Consider the following 13,259-nt stretch of genomic DNA (forward strand, 5'->3'; position numbering starts at 1 on the left):
GAGGCTTCAACCCAAGCCCCTCCTGAACGGCAGGACAGAACAGTGTCTGCCTGAGGAAGGCGGCCCAGGGAGCCTGCCGCTGTGGCCACTCGCGCCTCACATCACAGCTGTGCGCTGCTCTGTAAGAAGCCTGGAAAAGGAGGTACCTCAGGTACTCTCAGCCATGTCTTGGCAGCATCCTACTAGTAGAGATTCATAAACGACATGTAAAACAATTATAAAATCATAGAGGTGAAAAGAAATCTTAAAAGTTCAAATGTGGAAAATAGTTCCCATGAGAAACTGGTGCTACAGAGATCTTGTCACATCTAGGGTCATCTGTCAAGAGTGGAACTAAGCACTCCAACCAACAACATGCAGCAGACTGGGGCTGGAGTCACTGCAAGCATCCTGCCTCTTTTTTTAAAAAATTAAGATTGATGTAATTAGTTTTTAAAAGTTTAACTACCTCTTATTACATTATTTTTCTTTAAAAAATTACTTGCAAATGTAGCATTCAGTGTTCACTCAGTTGCCAATGTAAAGATTATAACTAGATGAATATATATACACATTCAAAAATTATTATGAGCTTATTATTTAATATATTACTCATCTGTGGAGTATAAATTTTATGGATGCCAAGCAAATTCACAAACACCACTAGATTCACAAAACAAGAGTAGGAAGAGAAAAAAATAGTACTGGGAAATAATGTATCACACAAGAATCCATTGTATTCATGCTGAGAATATTGTATCAAGTAAATTCTGATCTCTGTTAGCTAACTGTTTCTACCACTCAATTCCTGCCCACTGTGGGAAGCAGGAAGCAGTTTCTGACTGATAACTATCATCAGCCTAGCCCTCACTTCCAACCTTCACTTACATAAGGACATAGCAGCCTATAGTTTGTAGAGCAAGAAGGTGTGGAACAGTAAGTACTTACTTGGGGACTGAACAGGGTTAATCATGAAAGCAGAGTGCAGAGTTCCAGTTACGCTGGGCCAGTGCCGAGTGGAGGGTGCTGAGGGCCACAGGAGCTTGTGTGCCCTCTGATACATGTGTCTGCGTGTCTATGCATGTGCGTGTGGTAGGAATGTGGGGTCCCTCTAGGGTGTGCGACCAGGAGGAACTGGCCTGCCCTTTTGCCATCCTCAGCTCCCTCCCTGTCATCTTATCTCCCTGAGTCCCCAAGTAGCATCATTCGTTTTTGATCCACTCTGTGACTCCAGGATCTCTAGGACTTGTTTCAAGAGGCCTTAAGCCTCTTGTACTTTAGGACCGAGAGGCCTGACGTGTAGGCTACAGATAACAACTGTGATAGGAACAGGTACCACTCAGGACACTTGCCTTGTGTATTAGACACTGTTCTAAGTTGGTATTTTATGGGGTTAGAAAGAATGGCACCATAAATGGCCAAGGAATATTCTGTGAAATGGCCTTCACCTCAAAAAAGCAGGACAAGCGTATCTTTTAAATGTGATCAGTGGACTGTACAGCCAGTCAAATAAATAACCTCCAGGTGACCACAGCCTTTGGTTCCTGCTGCAAAACCTAAACTGGTATGAATCTTACTTCATCAGACAGAAATTTGAATTCCAAACACTCTTCTGCGTAGGTAGCTTCTTTCAGCCTCTCAGGCGGCAATATAATATCAAGGAATAAAAAGAGAATCTGCCACCTTCCCAAAGGACCACAAACACCACACAGGAGAATACAGGCTTCACCAAGGGGTAGAGATTAGTTTTTCTTCTCCTACCTTGTTATAAGTGTAGGGTGTTGGCGAGGTAGGTATGATGCCAGATTTCTCCTTTTGATGCCTTCTCTGGGCTTCCAGTACCTGTCAGAGTCACACCAAAGGGGACAATTTACTGAACCTCACATCAGTGACCTGCAGCTTGCGACAGACTGCTATGTTAGAAGGCTGAAAAGGGTAGCCACTGGCAGTTAACAATCAACAATTTTTTAAAATTCTAAATACTTTCAAAAGCCTTTTTTCTCTCTTACTATCAGCAACTTATCAGTATTTGCCTAGGTCAAGGACGTGAAGATTCAGTCCCTGAAGGAGATTTACTTCTTCTTCCTGAGATTACTTTTCCCTAGGGGCGTCTCTTAAGGCCTTGGCAAGCAGTGAACAAGCAGACTTGCTGGTCGGTGGCTCAGGCTCAAGGTATCTGCTGCCATGAAGCACTGTGATCGTCACACAGGTCTGGGTGCTAAGTGCTGCACGGAGGTAACCGCTGCCATCCTCCCAGCTCTCCACTGCCATGGGGATTAGGGCTCCTGGGGACACAAGACTAACGAACCCCACAGAGTTCGTGACGGAGACACGATACTGCAGCTCCCTGCCAGTAGGTGTCATCCTTGTACCCAGACACACTGCTACTGTCTGGGCCTTCATGCCCACAGGACCATGCTGCTGACAGCAGGTACTGAAAACTGTTACACCTCAGCCAGGGGCCACACTGCCACCTTGGACAACCTTGCCTAGGCCACCTCTGATGCCACCTCTAAGGCCTACAGCTATCTTATACCTGGCCTCTTGAAGGTGACTGTGCTCACTAAAGCTCCCTATCAGGAATTCACTGACTATCTTGTAAAGACCCACACTACCGTCTCTGTGGAGAAAGGACCCAGGCTCATGTTCTCACAGAAGAATAATAAAGTGAATTAATTAAACTTAAAAAAGAAAATACCACTTATTACAGCATTAAAAATATTAAGGATAAATCTAAAAAGAGATGTGAAAGACCTGTACACTGAAAACCAGACAGATATTGCTGAGCAAAACCAAAGACAAAAGTAAATGGAATATAGCCTGCTTATGGGTCAGAAGGCTTGATGTTGTTATATTGTCAGTACTCCCACATTGAACTATATGTTTCAAAACAAGTCAAAATTCTGGCACACTTTCTTGTAGAAATCAACAGCCAAGTCTAAAGTTCATATGGAAATGCAAAGAAATCTGAATAGCCAAAATAACTATGAAAAAGAACAAAGTCAGAGGGCTAAAACTACCTCATGTCAAAAGTTATTAAAAAGTGTCAATAATTAAAACAGTATATGATATTGGTATAAAGACCAATCAATGGAACAGAGTAGAACAATCCAAAAATAAACCCACACATATACATTCAACTGGTTTTTGACAAAGGCTGAGAAGCAATGCAGTGGAGAAAAGATAGCTTTTCAGCAAATATATAGGAACAACTAGATATCCAAATGCTTTTAAAAAATGAACTTGGATCTATACCTCACATCTTATACAAAAATTAAGTCAAAATGGATCACAGACCTAAATGTAAAACTTAAAATTATAAAACTTATAGTAGAAAATCTTTGTGATCTTGGGTTAGACAAAGATCTCTTAGATAGAAAACCAAAAGCAGAACCCATAAAAATTTTTTAAAAGTTAACAAATTGGTCTTCACACCAAAATGAAAGATGCTGTTACCACCTCACACCAGTCAGAATGGCCATCATCAAAAAGTTTACAAATAATAAATGCTAGGGAGGGTATGGAGAAAAGGGAACCCTCTGACACTGTTGGTGGAACATAAATTGATGCGGCCATTATGGAAAATAGTATGGAGGCTCCTTAAAAAACTAGAAATAGACCTATCATATGACCCAGTGACCCCACTCCTGGGCACATGTCCAGAAAAGATGATATGTGTGTATGTGTATAACTGAATCACTTTGCTATATGCCTCAAACATTGTAAATCAACTATACTTCAATTTAAAGAAAAAAGAAAAAGCCACAGACTGGAAGAAAATCTTTCCAAAGCATGTATCTGATAAAGGACTTATAGCCAAAACATATTTTTTAAAAAGCTCTCAAATTCAGCAAGAAAACAAATAATCCAATTTAAAATATGGGGAAAACATCTGAACATATACTTTGAAGAAAATATACAGACAGCAAAGAAGCACAAGAGATGCTCAACATCAGTAGCTATTAGGGAAAAGCAAATTGAAACCACACTGAAATACCTCTACAAAGTCACTTACATGGCTAAAATTAAAGACTCTCCATGCCAAATGCCAATAAGAATGTGGAGAGCCCTGAAGCTTTCTGATTGGGAATGTAAAATTGAACAACCACTTTGGAAAACAACTTGGCAATTTCTAAATAAGTTAAACACATCTAACATATGATAGAGATATTCCACTCTAGATATTTACCAAAGAGAAACGGAAATAAAGTGTCCATACAAAAACTTGTGCACAAATGTTTATAAGCAAGCAGGCTAATTTTTAACAGCCAAAAGTTGAAAACAACCCATCAACAGATGAGTAGATAAACAAACCATGGTATATCCACATCATGGAATACCTTCCAGCAGTAAAATGAAAGAACTATTGACATACGAATAACATAGGTAAATAAACATAATTTTGCTGAGTAAAAGAAACTGCCCCCACCAAAAAAAACCACCATACGATGTGCTGACTGACTGACTGACTGTCTGAAGTCGCTCAGTTGTGTCCAACTCTTTGCGACCCCATAGACTGTAGCCTACCAGGCTCCTCTGTCCATGGGATTCTCCAGGCAATAGTACTGGAGTGGATTGCCATTTCCTTCTCCAGGGGATCTTCCCAACCCAGGGCTCGAACCCGGGTCTCCTGCATTGTAGACAGACGCTTTACCATCTGAGCCATCAGGGAAGTCACTTCTATATATAAATCTAGAGAAAATAAAAACTAATCACAAAAAGGTCAAAAGATTTGTACCATACTTCAAAACAGAATGTTGTACCCATATTTCACAACAGAATAGCCAATAGACACATGAAAAAATATTCCTCAACAGTAGCCAAAATGCTGTAATTAAATCCATAACAAAATAACACTAAATACCTACTAGAATGACTAAGATTATAAATACTAACAAACTTGAGTTAGAGATAAGAAAGGCACAACCATTTTGAAAAAAGATTTTACCTAAAGGGGAGGGGCATGTCTCCCCAAACCTGTAAATGAACGTTCCCAGGACCATCACCCTAATACCAAAACCTGACAAAGATGCCACAAAAAAAGAAAACTACAGGCCAATATCACTGATGAACATAGATGCAAAAATCCTTAACAAAATTCTAGCAATCAGAATCCAACAACACATTAAAAAGATGATACACCATGACCAAGTGGGCTTTATCCCAGGGATGCAAGGATTCTTCAATATCCGCAAATCAGTCAATGTAATTCACCACATTAACAAATTGAAAAATAAAAGCCATATGATTATCTCAATAGATGCAGGGAAAGCCTTTGACAAAATTCAACATTCATTTATGATACAAACTCTCCAGAAAGCAGAAATAGAAGGAACATACCTCAACATAATAAAAGCTATATATGACAAACCCACAGCAAACATTATCCTCAATGGTGAAAAATTGAAAGCAGTTCCCCTAAAGTCAGGAACAAGACAAGGGTGCCCACTTTCACCACTACTATTCAACATAGTTCTGGAAGTTTTGGCCACAGCAATCAGAGCAGAAAAAGAAATAAAAGGAATCCAAACTGGAAAAGAAGAAGCAAAACTCTCACTGTTTGCAGATGACATGATCTACATAGAAAACCCTAAAGACTCCACCAGAAAATTACTAGAGCTAATCAATGAATATAGTAAAGTTGCAGGATATAAAATCAACACATAGAAATCCCTTGCATTCCTATATACTAATAATGAGAAAATAGAAAGTGAAATTAAGGAAACAATTACATTCATCATTTCAACAAAAAGAATAAAATACTTAGGAATATATCTACCTAAAGAAACAAAAGACCTATATATAGAAAACTATGAAACACTGGCAAAAGAAATCAAAGAGGACGCTAATAGATGGAGAAATATACTGTGTTCATGGATCGGAAGAATCAATATAGTGAAAATGAGTATACTACCCAAAGCAATTATGGAGTCAACGCAATCCCTATCAAGCTACCAACGGTATTTTTCACAGAGCTAGAACAAATAATTTCACAATTTGTATGGAAATACAAAAAACCTAGAATAGCCAAAGCAATCTTGAGAAAGAAGAATGGAACTGGAGGAATCAACCTGCCTGACTTCAAGCTCTGCTACAAAGCCACAGTCATCAAGACAGTATGGTACTGGCACAAAGATAGAAATATAGATCAATGGAACAAAATAGAAAGCCCAGAGATAAATCCACACACCTATGGACACCTTATCTTTGACAAAGGAGGCAAGAATATACAATGGATTAAAGACAATCTATTTAACAAGTGGTGCTGGGAAAACTGGTCAACCACTTGTAAAAGAATGAAACTAGATCACTTTCTAACACCATACACAAAAATAAACTCAAAATGGATTAAAGATCTAAACGTAAGACCAGAAACTATAAAACTCTTAGAGGAGAACATAGGCAAAACACTCTCCGACATACATCACAGCAGGATCCTCTATGACCCACCTCCCAGAATACTGGAAATAAAAGCAAAAATAAACAAATGAGATCTAATTAAAATTAAAAGCTTCTGCACAACAAAGGAAACTATAAGCAAGGTGAAAAGACAGCCTTCGGAATGGGAGAAAATAATAGGAAATGAAGCAACTGACAAACAACTAATCTCAAAAATATACAAGCAACTCCTGCAGCTCAATTCCAGAAAAACAAACGACCCAATCAAAAAATGGGCCAAAGAACTAAATAGACATTTCTCCAAAGAAGACACATAGATGGCTAACAAACACATGAAAAGATGCTCAACGTCACTCATTATCAGAGAAATGCAAATCAAAACCACAATGAGGTACCATTTCATGCCAGTCAGAATGGCTGCTATCCAAAAGTCTACAAGCAATAAATGCTGGAGAGGGCGTGGAGAAAAGGGAACACTCCTACACTGTTGGTGGGAATGCAAACTAGTACAGCCACTATGGAGAACACTGTGGAGATTCCTTAAAAAACTGGAAATAGAACTGCCTTATGACCCAGCAATCCCACTGCTGGGCATACACACCGAGGAAACCAGAATTGAAAGAGACACGTGTACCCCAATGTTCATTGCAGCACTGTTTATAATAGCCAGGACATGGAAGCAACCTAGATGTCCATCAGCAGATGAATGGATAAGAAAGCTGTGGTACATATACACAATGGAGTATTACTCAGCCATTAAAAAGAATACATTTGAATCAGTTGTAATGAGGTGGATGAAACTGGAGCCAATTATACTGAGTGAAGTAAGCCAGAAAGAAAAACACCAATACAGTATACTAACGCATATATATGGAATTTAGAAAGATGGTAACGATAACCCCGTATGCAAGACAGCAAAAGAGACACAAATGTATAGAACAGTCTTTTGGACTCTGTGGGAGAGGGCGAGGGTGGGATGATTTGGGAGAATGGCATTGAAACATGTATAATATAAGAAATGAATTGCCAGTCTAGGTTCGATGCAGGGTGCAGGATGCTTGGGGCTGGTGCACTAGGATGACCCGGAGGGATGATGTTGGGGAGGAGGTGGGAGGCGGGTTCAGGATTGGGAACACGTGTACACCTGTGGTGGATTCATGATGATATGTGGCAAAACCAATACAACATTGTAAAGTAAAAAAATAAGAAGAAGAAAAAAGAAAGAAAGAAAAAAACAAAACAAAACAGGAGACAACCCTAAATGGCCACCACTCAGTGAACAGATAGAACAAATGTGGCTTAGTCATATGATGGAATACTACTCAGCCATAAAAAGGAACTAATTACTGATACACACAGCAACATGGATGAATCTCAAAAACATGCGGAGTCGAAGAAGTGAAACACAAAAGGTACAGGATTTCCATTCTAACGAAATTCTGCAACAGGCAAAACTAACCAATAATGACAGAAAGTAGATCTGTGGTTTTAATTAAGGGGATTCAGTTGGGAGCAGAATGACTACAAAGGCACACAAGACTGTTTTTGAAGTAATAGAACTGTTTTACATCTTGATTTTGGCAAGGTCCATGCAGAAGTATCCATCAGCACTCATCAAACTACACTTAGAAAGTGTAGTTGCTCAGTCGTGTCCAACTCTTTGCTACCCCGTGGAGTATAGCCCACCAGGCTCCTCTGTCCATGGGATTTTCCTGGCAAGAATACTGGAGTGGGTTGCCATTTCCTTCTCCAGGGGATCTTCCCAACCCAGGGATCAAACCCAGGTCTCCCACACTGTAGGCAGATGCTTTAACCTCTGAGCCACCAGCGAAGCCCAGGGTAGAAGTATTTTTACAGTATACTAATCATACCTCAATAAGGTTGTTGTTAAAAGAATAAAATGCCTATACCAAATTAAGCAGCCTATGGGTTTCTGAAGCTGAGTTCTCCCCTTTCCATTTGTAATATATGCCCACTCATGCGGTAGAATGGAAGAAATATGGGTCTACAGGTAGCCTGGTGATAAATCCTATGGAAGAAACAACACATGCTTACCTGAGGTGCTACATAATATGGGGTAAACTGAGGCGTCATCAAGTCACCTTGGTCAATTTTGGCAAATCCAAAGTCACACAACTTCACTGGGGCATCCTGAAATCAAACAAATGGGAATCACTGCCCCAGAGTTCTCAGAAAATGTTAAAGGAAAATCCAGGTGTAAGACATGTTGCCTTGAGCTCTCATGAGTTTCTGGTTGGGACTGGAACCTATGGGTAGCATGTCCTCATGTCTGGACACAAAGATCCATATTGAGGAGCTATTCTCAGTAAAACACAAATGAGAGATTTCTGCCCACTCACAGTTATCCCTGTTTCCTAACTTGTAAAGGCAGCACGCAAACCAAGATATTAGTCACATGTACCCTGATTCTGTCTATTGCGCATCATCTCTCATCAGTCTAGAGTGCTGCTTCACCCTTAACGTCAGCTTCATGATAGCCAGTCAGTAATCTGTAATCTGGTAGGACATAGTGCATGGGCCATGGGTTGGGGCTGGAGAGGAAAACACCTTTATCGGGATTAACTGTAAACACAACCATTAAGTTTCAAGGTAACATATAACAGCATAAAGATTCCTGCTCCTTCCCAAAGTCCTTCCAAATGATATCCCGAATCTTAAGTCCTTCTGTACAAACATGTATCAGTACCATCCAAAATGACTGATACTAGGAGTATGGTAAAATTTCTCGTGAGCCTCTCGCAAGGGAACAGATGGGGAAAGTAAGCTGCCAGAAGCTCTCTGGCCTAAAGCTTCTTCAACATGGATTCAGAGCACTCCAAACATATACACACCAACACATCTGCGCACCACTCCTCAACTATGTTGGGAGTAGCGGCACTGAAATACAGAAAAGCAAGTCATCTCACCAAAGAGTTATCCTTGAAGAGCAGATTTTCAGGCTTGAGGTCTCTGTGGGCGATGTTTAACAAGTGACAGTGCTGTAGAGCCAAAGCTATCTGGAAAAGGACATAATGGAGCAACCGTATCTTAGAAGAGATTATTCTTGAATTCCCCTGGCTTAGAAAACTCAGGATGTTAAAAAATTACCCTTACTAAGTCAATTAAGACTGTGGTCAGATTTCAGCTTTACAGCAGAAATTAAGTAAGACTTCACATACCAAGAAATAGAAATGAAGTAAGCTTCATTTAATAGCAACCTATATTTTGTTCAACAAAAAGAAAAATACAACAGGAAAATAATTCTTTGTCAGAATAAACTGATGGTTAAATCCTATATTAAATGGGAAAAACAAAATACTTCCACTTCCACTAATGTGAGATGTGACAAGCACTGCAGAGCGGACACTGGGCCAGGCGGTCTTCAACAGGCCTGCGTTTCCCCTAGCGGGGCAGTGGCACTAACACCTGGCTCAGGAGAGACCTGCACTCTTCAGGGAGCAGGACTTGAAGTTCTGCCTTCAAGAACAACAGAAAGCAGCTGAATGGATGTTTCCACCTGATGCTCCAACCTGCTCATCCCACTGGTTGAAAATGTCTCTTTTGGTGGCTTTAAAGGGGTCTTGTTTTACAGATTATTAGAGCTCATCCTTTAGTCCTAATGTTTGAAAAACACAAGCTATAATTTTTTAAAATCAAACAGAACAGATTGCACCTGTTCTTTAACACTCTGTATGGAACTGTCTTGGCATTCCAAAGAGCAATTCCTCCCTACCTTAAAGGAGGCCTCAAAAAATGCTTGAGGCTCACAGAAAATTTGGAAGAATTTTTCTTTAAGAACCAACTGGGCCATATGTCATGCTTCTTTGCTTTGCTTGCTTGGCCTAAAGAGAAACCTTGAGGGTTTGGCTTTCCATCTCCTCATGAGGTTATTTCCAGTCAGATTCCTAGTATTGTTTGTGAAAAGATCATACCTCTAGCAATAAAATGTGACGTCAGAATAGAAAGAACATATAACCAGGAATACCCCCAGAATTACAAAGACCTTAGAATACTTGTTAAAATCTGATGAGAAAAGTGACTCAGGAGCAAAAAGTATCCTAAATACAATTGTCTTAGAATGTGTTTTCATACCACACAGTCCTTCAGGTAGTATCAGCAGCATTTTACCTCAAAGTCCAATAACAGTGGCTTGGAAGCTACATGCCTAAAGATTATCTACCATCTAAAAAGGAGTTAAGACTACCTTCCTTGCAGAGTTTATTTAAATCTTACGATAAGCAAACAATTGAGAGCCACTGAAGAGTACACCTCCCTCCCCAAAGCAGAAAAGGGGCTCACATTCCTCCTGTCGAGGCATCTTTTCTAATTACATAACAAAGCAGGCAATGAGAGATCAAATAGAGCTTTTCTCCAAGCTTTCTTTTATCCCCCGCACCCCCAGTGAAATTGTGCTTCTTAACCAACACTGTTGGCAGTTTGATTGGTACCCGGGGTCAACTTGCCTGCTTTGTTACTTGGCTGGCTTGCTTCTCTGTAAAGTGCCGGTGCTGGCTGATTCTGTGAAATAGCTCTCCCCCTTCCATCATCTCCATTACAATTAAGAGCCGAGCCCTGTTTGAAAGCATTTGATTTTGTTAAGTTAAAAAAAAAAAAACTGAAACATCAAGTAGCTAGATACTTCATCTACAAAATGTGTCCTAAGTCTAGTCCTACCAGCCCCTTTGCGCTGGATCCCCAGTCACTACCAGCTGGACACTATGAATAAGGACTGTCCCTGACCTAAAGGTTTCTAAGATGCTAAAAGAAAGTAAAATTAGTTTTGAAGACAATGGTCCTTTAGAAGATTCTATACGTGTATATATATTTTAGGGAAGCTATACTGAAAGCGTATTGAAAACAGAATATGACTTTGTATAGGCTGGGCTGTCTTCGTTATTTATTTGAGTGTGTGTGTAGAGGGGGCGTGGTGTGTACACGCACATTGTGTGTATGTGGGGGGGGGGCATGCTGTGTGCACACACATTCTCCCCCTCCTCATCTCTACTCTCCACCCCTACTCCACTAGTTTTCCATATGACCCACAGCATGCCCAGCAAGATAGGGTTAAAGAGCTACTAAATAAAAGCAAAAGCAAAAATTCTTATGTTGTCAAAAAAAAAAAAAATCTGAATTTTGGTTACCATTCTTTGATATAAATGCTTCCACCTTCCATCCAAATGCTTTCACCAACAGAGCACAATTTTAAGAATAATCATTTGATTTCCCATTTTTCTTTACAAATTCATATTTTTCCACCTGGAAAACTCCTACACATCTCCTTCAAGTCCAAGCCCCAAAACAACCACGCTAAGACACCTCACCTCCCCAGCCTACAGACAGCAGCTTTCCTCCTTTGTAAACTCAAAATATTTTATGCATGCCTGTCCTTGGTCCCTACCACACTGCTAGAATGACAGGTTTACATCGCAGTCCCCTTGGTATTGAACTCCCTGGAAAAGAATTAGAATGACACCCAATGGTGTCACACTCAATGGGCTTCTGAAGCATTTGGAGGCTAAAGGAATGACATTGATCTCTTCTTTTAAAAGGAACACCAGACTAAGCAATAAAGGCCTTTTGCCATATCAGCTTCAAGACACTGCCTAGAATATTTGGTCCCCTTTTCTCATTTGAAATAGAATCTATTTAAACTCCACGTGACACGCTTTTTCAAAAGAAAGTAATCACATATAATCGGGGGTAGCGGGGACAGGAGAGTGGGTGAAGTACAGATGAAGCAAGACTGGCAAGGAGTTAATAAATGCTGAGGATAAGTGATGGGCACCTGGGGATTCAGTACATAATTATTTTACAAATGTTTGAAAATATCCAAAATAAAAAGTAAAGGAGAGAAGAAAAAGAACGAAGGAAGGGAGGGGAGGGAAGAGAAAGAGAGCACAAAAGAGGAGGGAGGGGAGGGAAGAGAAAGAGAGCACAAAAGAGGAGATGCCACTACGCCTTGGCTTACCCATGGAGAGGTGAGCAGGTGGCAGTGACCCTGTGTAGTCTTACCTGGGGCTGGACTCATGAGGAAACTGTACACTGTTAGCAAACACTTCAATAATCTGAACTATATTTGGGTGTGTGGCACACATCATGTGCAGACGTACCTTAAAGAAGAACAGAGGAAATGTTTCTGTACATAGGGAGGCCAACATTTTCTCTCCAAACTCCCACCCCATACCCCTGCCAAAAGTGACCACACTAGGCCTGGACATGAGCTTATTATGTAAAAAACCTGATCATCTGGAATGACATTTTAAAAAAAATGTTTTCATATACAAATTACCTCCTTAATGCTCTTTCCATGAAATAAAGAAAACCTTACCAACAGATGTATTTTCTCTGTCCTATTACCAAATGAAAAATTCATCTTATTTCAGAAATTATTCATATATCTCTAAGCAAAAGAATAAGTCCTTCATTGCATATAATTAACATGTCATCACCACATCCAAATAATTTTAAACAAATGTCTATTATTGAAAAACTAGAAACATAACTTCAGAGTTCTGCAGCACCTTTTCAATCTATCATTCACTAGAACCTTCCTCATACTATTCTATCTCCACCCTTTTAGGACCTTTTCCAATAAGTAAAAGCTAAAGTAAACCTGACTACTTCAGAGTACAAGAATCACATTAATTGAAAAAGAACAAGAAAGAAGTGGTTTGAAAGGAAGCAAGACTCTACTCATAGCTTTTGGTATTGATGGATGAAGGATTGCTTTATTATAACAACATGAATAGGGAAAAGTAAGTATGAACATAAAAAGAGTAAGTATGAACATAAAATTCTTTGTGCATCTCTGTATTCTCTCTAGGAAGCTGCCTTACTTGTAAAAAGAATAAATTCTTAGGCACTTCGAATATTTAGGCAAG

The 13,259-nt window shown here is 39.8% G+C and overlaps 1 protein-coding gene across 1 annotated transcript in view; it reads right to left on the reverse strand.

The window, feature by feature from the left end:
• Positions 1-13,259, reverse strand: part of MAPKAPK5 (MAPK activated protein kinase 5) — a 30,893-nt gene that overhangs the window by 11,377 nt on the left and 6,257 nt on the right. Inside the window, exons 4-8 of the mRNA XM_040251293.1 lie at positions 12,391-12,488; positions 10,842-10,950; positions 9,306-9,395; positions 8,434-8,529; positions 1,709-1,821 (exon numbers count right to left, since the gene is read on the reverse strand). Of these exons, the coding sequence (XP_040107227.1) occupies positions 1,709-1,821; positions 8,434-8,529; positions 9,306-9,395; positions 10,842-10,950; positions 12,391-12,488 (506 nt within the window). The remainder of the gene's footprint in view (positions 1-1,708; positions 1,822-8,433; positions 8,530-9,305; positions 9,396-10,841; positions 10,951-12,390; positions 12,489-13,259) is intronic.

Source organism: Oryx dammah, unplaced genomic scaffold, assembly GCF_014754425.2.
Source record: "Oryx dammah isolate SB20612 unplaced genomic scaffold, SCBI_Odam_1.1 HiC_scaffold_12, whole genome shotgun sequence".
Taxonomy (NCBI): Eukaryota; Metazoa; Chordata; class Mammalia; order Artiodactyla; family Bovidae; genus Oryx; species Oryx dammah.